General features: G+C 53.9%; 1 protein-coding gene across 1 annotated transcript; it reads left to right on the top strand.

Annotated features, from left to right (window-relative positions):
* Positions 1–6,890: 6,890 nt before the first annotated feature.
* ATP1B2 (ATPase Na+/K+ transporting subunit beta 2) lies at positions 6,891–12,588 on the top strand. Its single transcript, XM_036451992.2, has 7 exons — positions 6,891–7,580; positions 9,243–9,371; positions 10,198–10,302; positions 10,405–10,610; positions 10,837–10,893; positions 11,943–12,041; positions 12,152–12,588. The coding sequence occupies exons 1-7, from the start codon at positions 7,469–7,471 to the stop codon at positions 12,314–12,316; spliced, it is 873 nt and encodes a 290-aa protein (XP_036307885.1). The 5' UTR covers positions 6,891–7,468; the 3' UTR covers positions 12,317–12,588.
* The last annotated feature ends 1,214 nt before the right edge of the window (positions 12,589–13,802 follow it).

The following is a 13,802-nucleotide window of genomic DNA, read 5'->3' as shown; positions in this document are numbered from 1 at the left end:
TGAGTGTCGACCTATGAATCAGGAGGTCAGAGTTCAATTCCCAGTTAGGGCACAGGCCGGGTTTTAGGATTGAGTCCAGTGTGGGGCGTGCAGAAGGCAGCTGGTCAATGATTCTCTCTCATCATTGATGTTTCTATCTCTCTCTGCCTCTCCCTTCTTCTCTAAAATCAATAAAAATATATAAAAATAAATTAATTAAATAAACAAAACAATGGGGGAAAATCCTCAGGTGAGGATTAACAACAACAATCAAAAGTGTTTAATATATGAGAGATGTTGATATTAGCCTTGTGCATATTTCTTTAAAAATATTTTTATTGATTTTTAGAGAGATGAAGAAAAAAGAGAAATATTGATGTGAGAGTGAAACACTGATAGGCTGCCTCCTGCACGTTCCCTACCGGGGATCCAACCAGTCAACCTTCAGTACATGGGACGACACCCAACCACTGAGCCATCCTGGCCGGGGCCTTGTGCATACTTTTTGAAATACAAACCTGAGCCTGCAGATTTATAAAATACTAGAGGCCTGGTGCACAAAAATGTGTGCACACGGGAGGAAGGTCCCTCAGCCCGGCCTCTCACAGTCTGGGAGCCCTCAGGGATGTCCCATGATGGCCTAGGCCTGGTCCTGGCAGAGATCAGGCCTGAGCCATCAGTGGGACATCCTTAGCGCTTCTTCAGAGGTGAGAGAGGCTCCAACCACTGGGCTTCTGGCTGAGCGGCACTCCCCCTGTGGGAGCACACTGACCACCAGGGGGCAGCTCTTGCTTTGAGCGTCTGCACCCTGGTGGTCAGTGCATGTCATAGCAACCAGTCATTTTGCATTCGATTTGCATATTACCCTTTTATTATATAGGATGAGGAACAGTGTGATGTGGCTGAACCAGGGGCAGGCAGTGATAGAAGGGCAAACTGGGAATATTCCATGGGTTTCATTGTGAGAGGCCTTGTAAGTCCTGATAAAGAATTGGGTCTTGAACCGAAACCAGTTTGGCTAGGTGGATAGAGCGTCAGCTTGCGGACTGAAAGGTCCTGGGTTCAATTCCAGTCAAGGGCATGGGCCTTGGTTGTGGGTACATCCCCAGTTGGGGGTGTGTAGGAGGCAGCTGATCAATGTTTCTAACTCTTTATCTCTCTCCCTTCCTCTCTGTAAAAAAATCAATAAAATATATATATATATTTTAAAGAATTGGAGCTTGATCTGTTCAGCAAGGGAACATCTGTTTTTCTTTGTATTTACTTATTTTTTAAACTGTAGTAAAATACACATAACAAAATTTACCATCTTAACCATTTTTTAAAATATATTTATTGATTTCAGAGAGAGAGGAAGGGATAAGGAGGGACAGATAGAAACAACGATAAGAGAGCTCCCTTCTGCACACCCCACAGTGGGGATCAAGCCTCATAATCCAGGCATGTGCCCTGACCAAGAACTGAGTCAATGACCTTTCGGTGCATGGATCCATGCTGGGTCGCTGAGCTACACCAGCTGGGCCATCTTAACCATTTTTAATGGTGCAGTTCAATTCCATTAAGTATATTTACAGTTTTGTGCAGCCATTACCACCACCCATCTCCAGAACTCTTTTTCCCCCCTCAAAGTATAAGAGAAAGTTTATTTAGAAAGTCACAAGGCAGTTGAAGTGAGCCAGCTGGGCTGCACAGGCTCAGGAAACAATTACAGAGGCAGAAGGGCCCTTGGAACTTAGGAGAGGGAAGGGCAAAGGTAAGACACTGAGGTGGGGGCCGGCCGGGAGGGTTGGTGGGTAAGAAGGGGGGCAGAGGAAGGAAAGGCAGGTATGGGCTTGCTCTGGAGAGGGAGGGCGTGCCCATCTCTGGGAAACCCCCCCCCCCTTTTTTTTTAACTGAAACTCTGTCCCCATTAAATAACTCTCCCCACAGCTTTGCTTCAGAACTCTCTTCTTTCCTTATTATTTTTAAAAAATATATTTTATTGATTTTTTACAGAGAGAAAGGGGGAAGGGAGAAGAATAGAGAGCCAGAAACATCGATGAAAGAGAGACAACAACCAGCTGCCTCCTGCACATCCCCCACCAGGGATGTGCCTGCAGCCAATGTACATGCCCTTGACCAGAATTGAACCCAGGACCCTTCAGTCAGCAGGCTGATGCTCGATCCACTGAGCCAAACCGGTTTTGGCTTTCCTTATTCTTGTTTCTGCAAAGACCCATGTAGTCTGAATCCCTGGGATTGTGTGGGTTTAGGGAAGGAGAAAGATCAAGGGGCACAGACTTCCTAATTGGCTCTGGAGATGGGAGAGGGGGTGTGGGGGCTCTTAGTCCCTTTTGGGAGCTGCTGGAGGGAGGGCAGGGTTCCAGGAAGAGTTTGGAGATCTATAACGACTCATTGCCCTGCAGCCCTTCCTCAGCATTTTTCTCCTGTGAATACCAAGGGGGCATTTAGTAGAGTGCTCCCTCCTCCCCATCCCCCTCCCTCCTCACGGTGGTCCTCACAGAAGAAGGAGGAATCTCACCCTCACCCCGGGACCCCCTAAATGCACAGAAGACATTTATTCTGTCTTTTCCAAGTGACCCTGGATTCAGGGCAGAGACAGCCAGCCGCTGGAGGCCATCCCCAGGCCTGCGTTAGCCGGTCCCGGCCTCATCTCTCCAGATCGAGGCTGTCCCTTTGCATGCTCCTTGCCAGGTGAAGGAAAGGACAGGTCGTTTTCCTGAGGGTTCTTGTAGAAGAAGCTGGGGTTTGGGGATGTATGCAAAGTCTAAGACAAAGGCCTGCTTTCAAAGAGCTCACAGTCTGGTGAAAAGGGTAAAACACACAGTTTTCAGCCCAACTGCTCGAAACAAAGCCTCAGCGTTAGCCTTGCTTCCCCTTCCTGTCATCCCCATTGTTCACCTCACAGTATTTTCAAAGTAGATCCTGAGCCCAGCCTCTCCTCTCCGTCTGCAAACCTGCCGACCCACCCGGTCCAAGCCAGCCAGGCTCTCCACCTGGAGGCTGCAAAGCCTTCCTCACTGTAATCTTGCGTCTCAGGGTGATTTTCTTTTCTTTTTTTTTTTTTTTTTTTTAATATATATTTTATTGATTTTGTACAGAGAGGAAGGGAGAGAGATACAGAGTTAGAAACATCGATGAGAGAGAGTCATCGATCAGCTGCCTCTTGCACACCCCCTACTGGGGATATGCCCGCAACCAAGGTACATGCCCTTGACCGGAATCAAACCTAGGACCTTGCAGTCCCCAAGCCGACGCTCTATCCATTGAGCCAAACCGGTTTCAGCTCAGGGTGATTTTCATTATGTTTAGTCACGTCACTCCCCTGCTTAAAACGCTGGAATTGCTTCTGTGATGGTTGGATTAAAATCCAAATACACCCTTTGGCCCTCAAGGACCTGTATGATTTGGTTCCTGTCTACCTCTCGGGTCTCTGGTTCTCTTTCCCTCCCTCTCTCTCTCTCTCTCTGTCTGTCTCTGGGGATCGAATCTGAAACCTTGGCATATCAGGACGACGCTCTAACCAACTGAACTACCCAGCCAGGGCCTAAAACTGGATCTTGAGAAAATTAACTCGGAGTCTGCTGCTGAAAGGACTGAAGCAGGGCCAGCGCCATAACTTTCAGGACCCACTGCGAAATGAAAATGCGGGATCCCTTGTTCAAAAAGCAGGAAAGGCCGAAACCAGTTTGGCTCAATGGATAGAGCGTCAGCCTGCAGACTGAAAGGTCCCAGGATTGATTCCGGTCAAGGGCATGTACCTTGGCTGCGGGCACATCATGGTGTGCAAGAGGCAGCTGATGGATGATTCTCTCTCATCAATGTTTCTAACTTTTTATCCCTTTCTCTTCCTCTCTGTAAAAAATCAATAAAAATATATTTTAAAAAATAAAAATAAAAAACATAAAAAACATAAAAAGCAGGAAAGCCCTAGCTGGTTTGGCTCAGTGACTAGAGCTTTAACCTGCAGATAGAGGAGTCCTGGATTCGATTCCGGTCAAGGGCAATGCCTGGGTTGCAGGCTCAATCCCCAGTAAGGGGCATGCAGAAGGCAGCTGATCAATGATTCTCATCATTAATGTTTCTATCTCTCTTTCTCCCTTTCCCTTCCTCTCTAAAATAAATAAAAATATACTCAAAAAGCAGGAAAAAGGAGCCACTCAAACTACTGAAATATAAGATGTTTTCCTTTCTTCCACAGTTCTTTTTTCAACTTCTCTTGGCAGTTTTATTTGCTATTTGCTGTTGTTCAATTACCATTTTAAAAATATAGTTACTGATTTTAGAGAGGGAGGGAGGCAGAGGGAGAGAGAAACACTGATGTGAGAGAGAAACATCAATTGGTTGGCACAGATGATGTTCAACCAACTGAGCTATAATGATCCGGGCATCTCTCTTTCTCTAAAATCAATCAATGAATAAAAATTAAAAAAGAAGTGCTGCTGAAACCGGTTTGGCTCAGTGGATAGAGTGTCAGCCCGCGGACTGAAAGGTCCTGGGTTCGATTCCGGTCAAGGGCATGTATCAAGAGGCAGCTGATCGATGATTCTCTCTCATTGATGTTTCTAATTCTCTATCCCTCTCTCTTACTCTCTGTAAAAATCAATAAAATATATATTTTTTAAAAAAGAAGTGCTTAGCTAAATCAGAGAAGTAGTATGACTGAGAAAGAACATACAGTCTTGAGCATTCACGTCTCCTAGAAGACCACTGCCTTCTTCCTGTTTTCAAAGAAAGTTCTGCTCGAAAGGAAAGTTTGGTCCTTCAGCTCTCAGCATTTCCACGTATTCAGGTGTAGACATAATACACTTACCTTGTCCTCACTCTGAGTCTCCCTGAACTGCCATGCACGGTGGTTACATTCGAGTTCTGTGCTCATGGAGCATCATGAATGGCATATTGTACATACTGTCTCTCTCACACTCATGCTCTATCGTCCCATGAGACTTCCCTTACAAAACACAAATTCAAAGACAACATTATGAAGAATTTTGAAGAACCACGCCAGTTGCTCAGTGGTTAGAGCGCTGCCCCTCAGACCCAAGGGTAGCAGGTTCAATTCCCGGCCAAGGAAATGTACCTGGGTTGTGGGTTCCTCAGCCCAGTAGGGACATTGTGTGGGAGGCAACCAACTGAAGTGTTTCTCTCATGTCAATGTTTTTCTCTCTCCCTTCTTCCTTCCCTTCCGCTTTCTCTAGAAATCAATGGGGGAAAAAGTCCTCAGGTGAGGATTAAAAAAAAAAAAAATTATAGCCAAAACTGGTTTGGCTCAGTGAATAGAGCATCGGTCTGTGGACTGAAAGGTTCCGGGTTCGATTCCGGTCAAGGGCATGTACCTTGGTTGCGGGCACATCCCCAATGGGGGATTGCTGGTCGATGTTTCTCTCATCATCGATGTTTCTTGCTCTCTATCCTCCCTTTCTCTCTGTAAAAAATCAATAAAATATATTTTTTAAAAATATGAAGAATTTAAAGATGGTGACAGCAGAGTCTAAACTAAGCGCAAAGCCATTCTGAGCACAGGCTTTGTTCAAGCAGATCCCAAGTCTGCTTGGAGGGAGGGAGAGAGTTTGAGGGGAAGACGAGACGTGGAGGACTAGAGCCGAGGATTTAGGATGAGAATTGAAAGAAAAACCCCTCCAAAGAGAAGTGAGAAGATTTGAAGAGAGATACAAAGAGATAATTGTGCTTTTTAATAAAAAACCCATATGTTTTTATTGATTTCAGAGAGGAAGGGAGAGGGAGAGAACTTCGACATTACTCTGCAGGGCAGCATGGCACAAGGTCTCGAATAGGTGCTCCGAGAACGTTTGTTGACTCGAGAGGGCAAATGATGAGGAGAGGGCTAAGACATGGGAGTGCCGGGGGAGGTCCAAAGGGGGGAGGGGAAAGGAGACATATGTAACACTTTAAACAATTAAAAACAAAAAACAAAAAAACAGCCGAAACAGGTTTGGCTCAGTGGTCAGAGCGTCAGTCTGTGGACTGAAAGGTCCCAGGTTCGATCCTGGTCAAGGGCATGTACATTGGTTGCAGGCACATCCCTGATAGGGGATGTGCAGGAGGCAGCTGGTTGATGTTTCTCTCTCATCGATGTTTCTAGCTCTCTATCCCTTTCGCTCTGTAAAAAATCAATAAAATATATTTAAAAACAAACAAACAAACAACATGGGTGTGGGAGGAGGCAGAACACCTCAGCAGACCAGCAGACTGGCTCCAGGGCTGGGTCCTCAGGGCAGCACGGGGGGCCTGGGAAGGTGGTATGGAGAGGGATTCACTAACAGGTGTGATGGGAGGCCCTGGAGCCCTGAGATTTGGGGATAAACAGGAAGTGGGAGAAGGGGCTGTGGGACAGGAAAAGGAGGCACGGGGAGGAGCGGGTTGGGGCCACCTGGTAGCAGCTCCCACCAGAGGAATTGCCCTCCGTGGTGGCCTCTATCCATCTCCACGTGTCCTGTCCCAGCTCCCATTCTGCTGGCCCAGCGCCCTGGCTAGTCTCCTTTACCCCCTTCTCTTGGTTTCTGGATCCTCCTCTGCTCCTTTCCCATTCGGCCTTGTGTTTCTCCTGGATCTTCGTCTCTTTCTCACTCTCTGCCTGGGTCCCAATCGCAGCATGTGCTTGCTTCCCTCCCAGCCTCTGCGTCTCTCTCTCTAGGGTTCTCTCTCCGCATCCTGCCCAGCCACGGCCTCTCTCCTCCACCCACTCCATCCAGTCCAGGCCCTGGGGTGGCTGTAAGGGGGAGACCTCCTGGTCCTGGAGAGGCTGCGGGGGGCGGGCCCTGCATCTCCATGTTTCCATATGCATGAGGCTGCCGAGGCCGGCGGCCGGGGGCGGGGTTTCTGGGGGCGGGGAAGGGGGCGGGCAGCCCCAAAGCTGCCGACTATAAAGGCTGCGCTCGGCGCCCGCCGGCGCGCGCTGCTGCGGAGCGGAGCCTCGGGCCGGGGTCCCTGTCCCGGGCTGACCCCGACTGCGCGTCCCCCCGCACCCCGGAGGCCGCGCCCCCCGAATCTGCTCGGCGGAGGAACCTCCGGTGGCAACCCAAATCCTCTCCACCGGCTCTTTCCATCGCGGATTTCGGGGCGGCCCCCTCCCCCTCTTCTCGCTCTGCTTCTTTGCACCCCAATTTGCACTGCGTTCCTCCCCGCCTCGGCTGCCGTCTGTTTTTGCATCCCTCTTCCTGTTGCTTCTGGGAGGTGGCGTGAAGCTGCACTCGTCCCCCTTCCCCTTTTTACCCTCCCCTGCTCTGACCCCCCACCTCACCCCTGTTGATCGCAGTTGGGGGGCCTAGGACCGGTGCATCCCACGCCGCGCTGCCAGCCGCCCGCAGCGCGTGGCTGAGCACCCCGGGATTCGCGGCGGCTGCGCCTCTGAAGGCGGGGGTCCCCCTCGCTCCGGCTGCCTTCGCCCCCGGCGCGTGCCGGCGCGTGGGAGGGGGGCTACAGCGCTCCGCACCCCGGCTTCTCCGTAGCCCCCCGCCCCGCCGCCAAGATGGTCACCCAGAAAGAGAAGAAGAGCTGCGGGCAGGTGGTTGAGGAGTGGAAGGAGTTCGTGTGGAACCCGCGGACGCACCAGTTCATGGGCCGCACCGGGACCAGCTGGGGTACGCGGGGCGGGGGCGGGGGGCCGGGGTCCCCCTGGGTGATGCCCCAGGGGCACGAGGTCCTGTTGGCGTCGCCCCAGCTCCTCTCCCGGCCCCGCGTCCGCCCCCCGCGGCGCCTGGCGGGGAGGGGGCCGGTCGCGCTCTAATCTCCGCGGCCGGCGCTGCGGAGGCGGGGAAAGTAGGTCACCGCCCGCCGCCCCCCGCAGCCCCCCGCGCGGGTCCGGGCTCTGCGCGCGCCCGCCTCTCGGTGCTCGCGCTCCTCTCGCTCCCGGGGGCCGGTCTGCTCCGCGCGGCGGCCCCCCTTCCCCAGGAGACGCCCCTTTCCTCCCCGCGGCTCCCCACCAGCTGGCCAGGCCGTCTATTTTTAGAGCGCGCCCACCCCGACCCTGGGAACGCGCGGGAGGCGGGCCTGGAGCGGCGGGAATGGGAGCTGCAAGGAGGGGGTCCTTCCTGGCGGAAGTTGTCTGGGTCCCGCTGTGGAGCCTGGGGAGCCATCTGTGGCTGCTCTGGGGGAGAGGGGGTTGAGGAGGAGAGTCGCTGTGAGAAGGTTGAGGCTGGGTGTCTGTCTGAGATGGCGCAGGTGCAGGGAGGGGTGCCCACGGGTGGGGAGATGTGTGCATCCTCCGGCCCAGTGTGGCCTGGGGTGGGGGCGGCAGGACTCGGGGTGTGTGGATGGAGTTGGATCTGGTGGAGGGTCTGGTGCTGGGCATATGGCTGCAGGGGAGGGTGGAATGCTTCCAAAAGGGAGAGCCAAACGGGGAGATCTGAGCACAGGGTGCACGGGGTGACGCCATGTACAGTTCATCTACCCTGGCCCAAGGATGTCCCCATCAGCCCGTCCACCCGGGCCCGTGAGGTAGGTCCAAGGCAGTTCTTGTCCAGAGGGAACCTCAAGTCCAGTCCTTGGGATCGGAGAGGTCAGCACTTGGGAGAAGCTGAGGGAGCTTCACGGGGGGGAGTGGAAGGACCAGGGGCTGCCCACACTCAGTGAGGGTGACAGAGTGCCCTCCCATCGCCGCCAAAGACCTGCTCCCAGCTGGGACGGCTGCGGGAGATTCTGCCTTCTCTCCCCGCCTCTGGTCAGGGCGTTCTCTGTGTGCGTGGGGGTGGGGTGAGTGTTGACGGTTCTGGACATCCGTCTGAGAGACTCTGTAGTTAGGAGGGAGCTGTGTTCAAGACTTGGCTTCTGTGGGGCGCCGAGAGAGAGATGTTGCTGTCTGAATGAGGGATGGGATGAGAGTTTTGGTTGTGACCCGGTAGCCAGTGCCAGCTTCCAACTTTGTGTGCCGAGACGGCAGTCACAGATGTGCTTTTTCAGGCTGTGAAGGGTTGAGGAGTGGGGAATGTCATTTGAAGCGAAATCACTGTGGCCTGTCCTTGGGGTTGTCTCAGCAACGAGAGTGAAGGTCTCGTGTGGCCTCCACAAGGTCAGGCCTCAGGAGCTCCACAGGGCCCTCGGACCGGAGGGGGCTGGGAGTCCTGGCTGGGAGCCAGGCACAGCAGCCTGTTTGCAGCGTCTCATTTCCCTCCCCCGGGGAAGGCCGTGCGAGGTCCCCGTGGCTGTGACCTGTCCCCGAGCGGAGCCTCTGAGCGGGAAAGGGGCGTGGGGGCGAGGTGAGGTCACGGCAGGACCACCGGCTGACCCCGTGTCCTCCTCCCCAGCCTTCATCCTCCTGTTCTACTTCGTCTTCTATGGCTTCCTCACGGCCATGTTCACCCTCACCATGTGGGTGATGCTGCAAACCGTCTCTGACCACACCCCCAAGTACCAGGACCGACTGGCCACGCCAGGTGAGTGAGGAGACGCTGCTTCCAGCCCCCCGAGCGGCTCTCTCGCCCCTCAGCCTCCCACAGCAACCCCAGGGCTGGAAAGAACGCGGAGCTGAAACCAGTTCGGCTCAGTGGATAGAGCATCGGCCTGCGGACTGAAAGGTCCCGGGTTCAATTCTGGTCAAGGGCATGTATCTTGGTTGTGGGCACATCCCCAGTGTGGGGGAGGGGGGAGTATGCAGGAGGCAGCTGATCGATGTTTCTCTCTCACCGGTGTTTCTAGCTCTCTCTATCTCTCTCCCTTCCGCTCTGTAAAAAAATCAATAAAATATATATATTTTTTTAAAAAGGGGAAAAAAAGAATGCGGAATTCTCAGAGGTGTGGATCTGATGATCCAACCACCATGTGTTGGGAAGTTGTTTTTAAAAAAAATATATATTTTATTGATTTTTCACAGAGAGAAAGAGAGAGGAATAGAGAGTTAGAAACATTGATGAGAGAGAGTCATTGATCAGCTGCCTCTTGCACACCCCCTACTGGGGATGCGCCCGCAACCAAGGTACATGCCCTTGACTGGAATCGAACCCGGGACCTTTCAGTGCCCAGGCCGATGTTCTATCCACTGAGCCAAACCGGCCCCGGCTGCTGGGAAGTTCTTGAGGTCCGCCTTCCTTTCCCACATCCCACAGCTGAGAGCCGTGGGGCCTGGGGCAGCTTCCTCCCTTGAAGAGGATCTTGGGTCTCCGTCCCATCCCTCCCCCGGTGTTCCCTGTCTCCGTCTTCTGCCCGCTGTGTGTGGCCCCACACCTCACACACAGCCCGCATCCTGCCCTGGTCCGGCTGTAGGCCTGATGATTCGCCCCAAGACCGAGAACCTGGATGTCGTCGTCAACGTCAGCGACGCCGAGAGCTGGGGCCAGCACGTGCAGAAGCTCAACAAGTTCCTGGAGCGTGAGCGCGGGGCCGGAGAGCGGGTGGCGCGGGACCGCGGGCAGGGGTTCGAGACCCCGGAAGGGAACACGGGGCCCACGCGCTCTCTCCCCGTCCCCTCAGCTTACAACGACTCCGTCCAAGCCCAGAAGAACGACGTCTGCCGCCCCGGGCGCTATTACGAGCAGCCGGATAACGGCGTCCTCAACTACCCGAAACGGGCCTGCCAGTTCAACCGGACCCAGCTGGGCGACTGCTCCGGCCTCGGCGACCCCACCCACTACGGCTACAGCACTGGGCAGCCCTGCGTCTTCATCAAGATGAACCGGGTAACCGTGACCCTGGTCCCTAGGGGGGATGGAAGAGGGGATGGGGGCCACCATCTACTGATAGTTACGTCCTTCCGCTGAGGCCACCGGGCGTTAGAGAGATTTTTGGACGTTTGAGCAGCTGAGAGAACGAGAAAGATGGGGCCGTTGGAGGCTGAGATCCATGGCCGGAAGGTGTGTCTTTGGCAACTTCTTTTTCTAACTCTCAGCACTCCCCTCACTCCAGGTCATCAACTTCTACGCAGGAGCAAACCAGAGCATGAACGTCACCTGTGTGGGGAAGGTGAGCGTTTTGGACGGTGTCCACCTGCCCACCTGTTTGTGTGTCGTGGTTTCCCTGTAATTCACTCATCCCTTCCCATCTTCGATCCCCGAGGTCCCATCACTATAGGGATGAGGGGGTAAGAGAGGCTCCAATATGGATCTGACTCCAAGGGGCTTCTGTTCCTCTTGCTTCTCTCCAGGATGCAGAAACCAGCTCTTTTTTTTTTTTTTTTTTTTCTTTAATATATTTTATTGATTTTTTTACAGAGAGGAAGAAAGAGGAACAGAGAGTTAGAAACATCGATGAGAGAGAATCATCGATCAGCTGCCTCTTGCACACCCCCTACTGGGGATGTGCCCGCAACCAAGGCACATGCCCTTGACCGGAATCAAACCTGGGACCCTTCATTCCGCAGGCCGATGCTCTATCCACTGAGCCAAACCGCTTTTGGCAGAAACCAGCTCTTGTGTGGCTAGACATTCCCCCTTCCTGACTCCACCCAAGTCCTGGCCTCTGACTTCCCCCTTTAACCTTTCCACCTTCTTCTCTCCTCCCTGGTCACCACATCTTCTGCCCGCCCTCCCGTATCCCAGCTGTCCCCCAGTTTCTTTTAGGGACCTGGTGGCCGCTGATCTGTCGGCACCATCTGTTCCCACTAAGGTGTCCATGGAACCCCCCTGTCTCCACCTCTGTCCTGTCTAGAAACTTCCTGCCAGCTCTTCCCTCAACCCCTCTCCTTGCTTGCTACTGAGCCTCACTCATGTATCCGTTCCCGCTGGGCTCTGCTCTAGAAACTGACTCCTGGGGATGGGGTGAGAACTCGAGGTGGGAGTGGCGTGGGAGGCTTCCATATCGTTAGCGCTCTCCACGCCTTCCCAGACTATTGAGAGAGACAGGATCCCTCCTCCTGCTCACTCACACACACACACACACACACACACACACACACACACAGACTCAAGGGAAACAGGATAACCGGGGGTGAAAAAAACAAAAGGAAGTCTAGTGAGCATCCGCGCTCCTCCCACCCCTCAAAAGCTCCCCCTTCCACCCTCCTGCGCCCGCAGCGGGAAGAAGATGCTGAGAACCTGGGTAGCTTCGTCATGTTCCCTGCCCACGGCAACATCGACCTCATGTACTTCCCCTACTACGGCAAGAAGTTCCACGTAAGTTCTGGGGGGGCCCCTGGGCGATGGCTCCTCGGGGGGAGCAGAGTCCCCGGGGAGGAGGCCGCATGGCCGTGGGCCCGGCCCCTCACGCTCCTCCTCTGGCCCAGGTGAACTACACCCAGCCCCTCGTGGCCGTCAAGTTCCTGAACGTGACCCCCAACGTGGAGGTGAACGTGGAATGCCGCATCAACGCCGTCAACATCGCCACGGACGACGAGCGGGACAAGTTCGCCGGCCGAGTGGCCTTCAAACTCCGCATCAACAAAACCTGAGAGCCCCCCCACCCCTTCCTCCTGTCCCCACCTCTTTCCTGTGGATGCTTCCGGAATGTCCCTTTCCCTTTCCCTCCGCTCCCAGCCTGATGGATGTCCGTTGTGATTTCCCCGCTTTCGCACACTTTCCACCGTCTTCTCCCAGCCCCTCTCAGTCAGGCGGGAAGGTGGGGTCCCCCATGGTCACGGTTTAGCTGTGAGTGGGGTGTCCCCACAGCTACCCTCCTAGCCCCTGAGAGAGATAGAAAATGCCTCCCCATCTTCGCACGCACGTAAACACAACCTCATCTCACCCCTTAGCTTCCAGACAGGAACGGGGCACTCCATTCTCCCGTCCCTAAGTGCAGCCGCTGCCACCTTCCCCGAGGTCCCACTATGCACTGTTGCTGTCTTGGTGGCTTTTAATTTATCTGGTTCCTCTCATAGGTCTTTCTCCGCCTCCTCTCCATCCCTGTTCTCTTCTTTCCATGACAGTTGGCTCCGTAGTCTTTTCCCTGTTTCCTGGTACATTTCTTTATTTTTAAAAAAATATATATTTTATTCATTTTTTTACAGAGAGGAAGGGAGAGGGATAGAGAGCTAGAAACATCGATGAGAGAGAAACATCAACCAGCTGCCTCCTGCACACCCCCTACTGGGGATGTGCCTGCAACCAAGGTACATGCCTTTGACTGGAATCAAACCTGGGACCTTTCAGTCTGCAGGCCGACGCTCTATCCACTGAGCCAAACCGGTTTCGGCTCCTGGTACATTCAACTTTGCATCCGAAAGTGATGGTGTGAGCTGGGAGTAAGGGTTTGGAAGTCTATATGGGTCTTGCTGGAACATTCTCCCCCTGATCTCTATCGCCCAAATGGGCGCCGCTCAGAGGGGCATGGTTGACCCAGGCTGAATATCCACTTTGTTTTTGCGGATGGCTCCCTTACCCCTGTCGGCTTTCCCAGAATATCCTTCACGTTCCACTTCCCAGGAGCCCTGGGGGAGGGGCGGCCGCCTTGGATCTGTCCCCAGTGGCCACCGCGGAGACGTCAGCAGGCTGTGGGACTATTCCACCAGCTTCCCTGGGCCCGGATCTGCCCCCACTACCCTCTCGCCGGTTTCTCTTAGCAGTTTATCAACTAATCACTAACGCCTACCCTTTCCTCTGCATTCTAGCCTAAAACTGGCAAATCCCCCCTCCATTTAGGCCCTGAGTTTCCTGGCTCCGTCTCCTTCGGATCACTTTGCAGTTTCAAACAGCCCCCTAGTGCCCTTAGCATGGGAAAAGAGGGGCCTCCTGTGTTCTTGAGTCACAGAGGCGTTTTAACGGTCTCCTCAGCGCCATTTGTTCACTTCCTCGCCTCGGTAATCCCCTCCTTCTTCCCCCCCCCCCCCCATGCTGCAGCCTCCACACCCACCCACAGGTGGACCCTCTCCTTTTTCCTCTTGCTGAATCTGTTTCTTCACTCTGGCTCCCCGTGTTTTCCTGCACTCCCCACACCCCAGG

This window comes from Pipistrellus kuhlii, unplaced genomic scaffold (genome assembly GCF_014108245.1).
Source record: "Pipistrellus kuhlii isolate mPipKuh1 unplaced genomic scaffold, mPipKuh1.p scaffold_m20_p_23, whole genome shotgun sequence".
NCBI classification, from domain to species: Eukaryota; Metazoa; Chordata; class Mammalia; order Chiroptera; family Vespertilionidae; genus Pipistrellus; species Pipistrellus kuhlii.
Note: the sequence above shows the minus strand (reverse complement) of the source record. Positions and strands in the feature narration are given on the sequence as shown.

What these genes read in the sequence shown, in the direction of transcription:
- ATP1B2 (XM_036451992.2), top strand. Translation starts at nt 7,469, where the DNA reads ATGGTCACCCAGAAAGAGAAGAAGAGCTGCGGGCAGGTGGTTGAGGAG. An exon ending in GGACCGACTGGCCACGCCAG is followed by an intron (nt 9,372 to 10,197) that starts GTGAGTGAGGAG and finishes GTCCGGCTGTAG; the next exon opens with GCCTGATGATTCGCCCCAAG. An exon ending in TCTTCATCAAGATGAACCGG is followed by an intron (nt 10,611 to 10,836) that starts GTAACCGTGACC and finishes CCCTCACTCCAG; the next exon opens with GTCATCAACTTCTACGCAGG.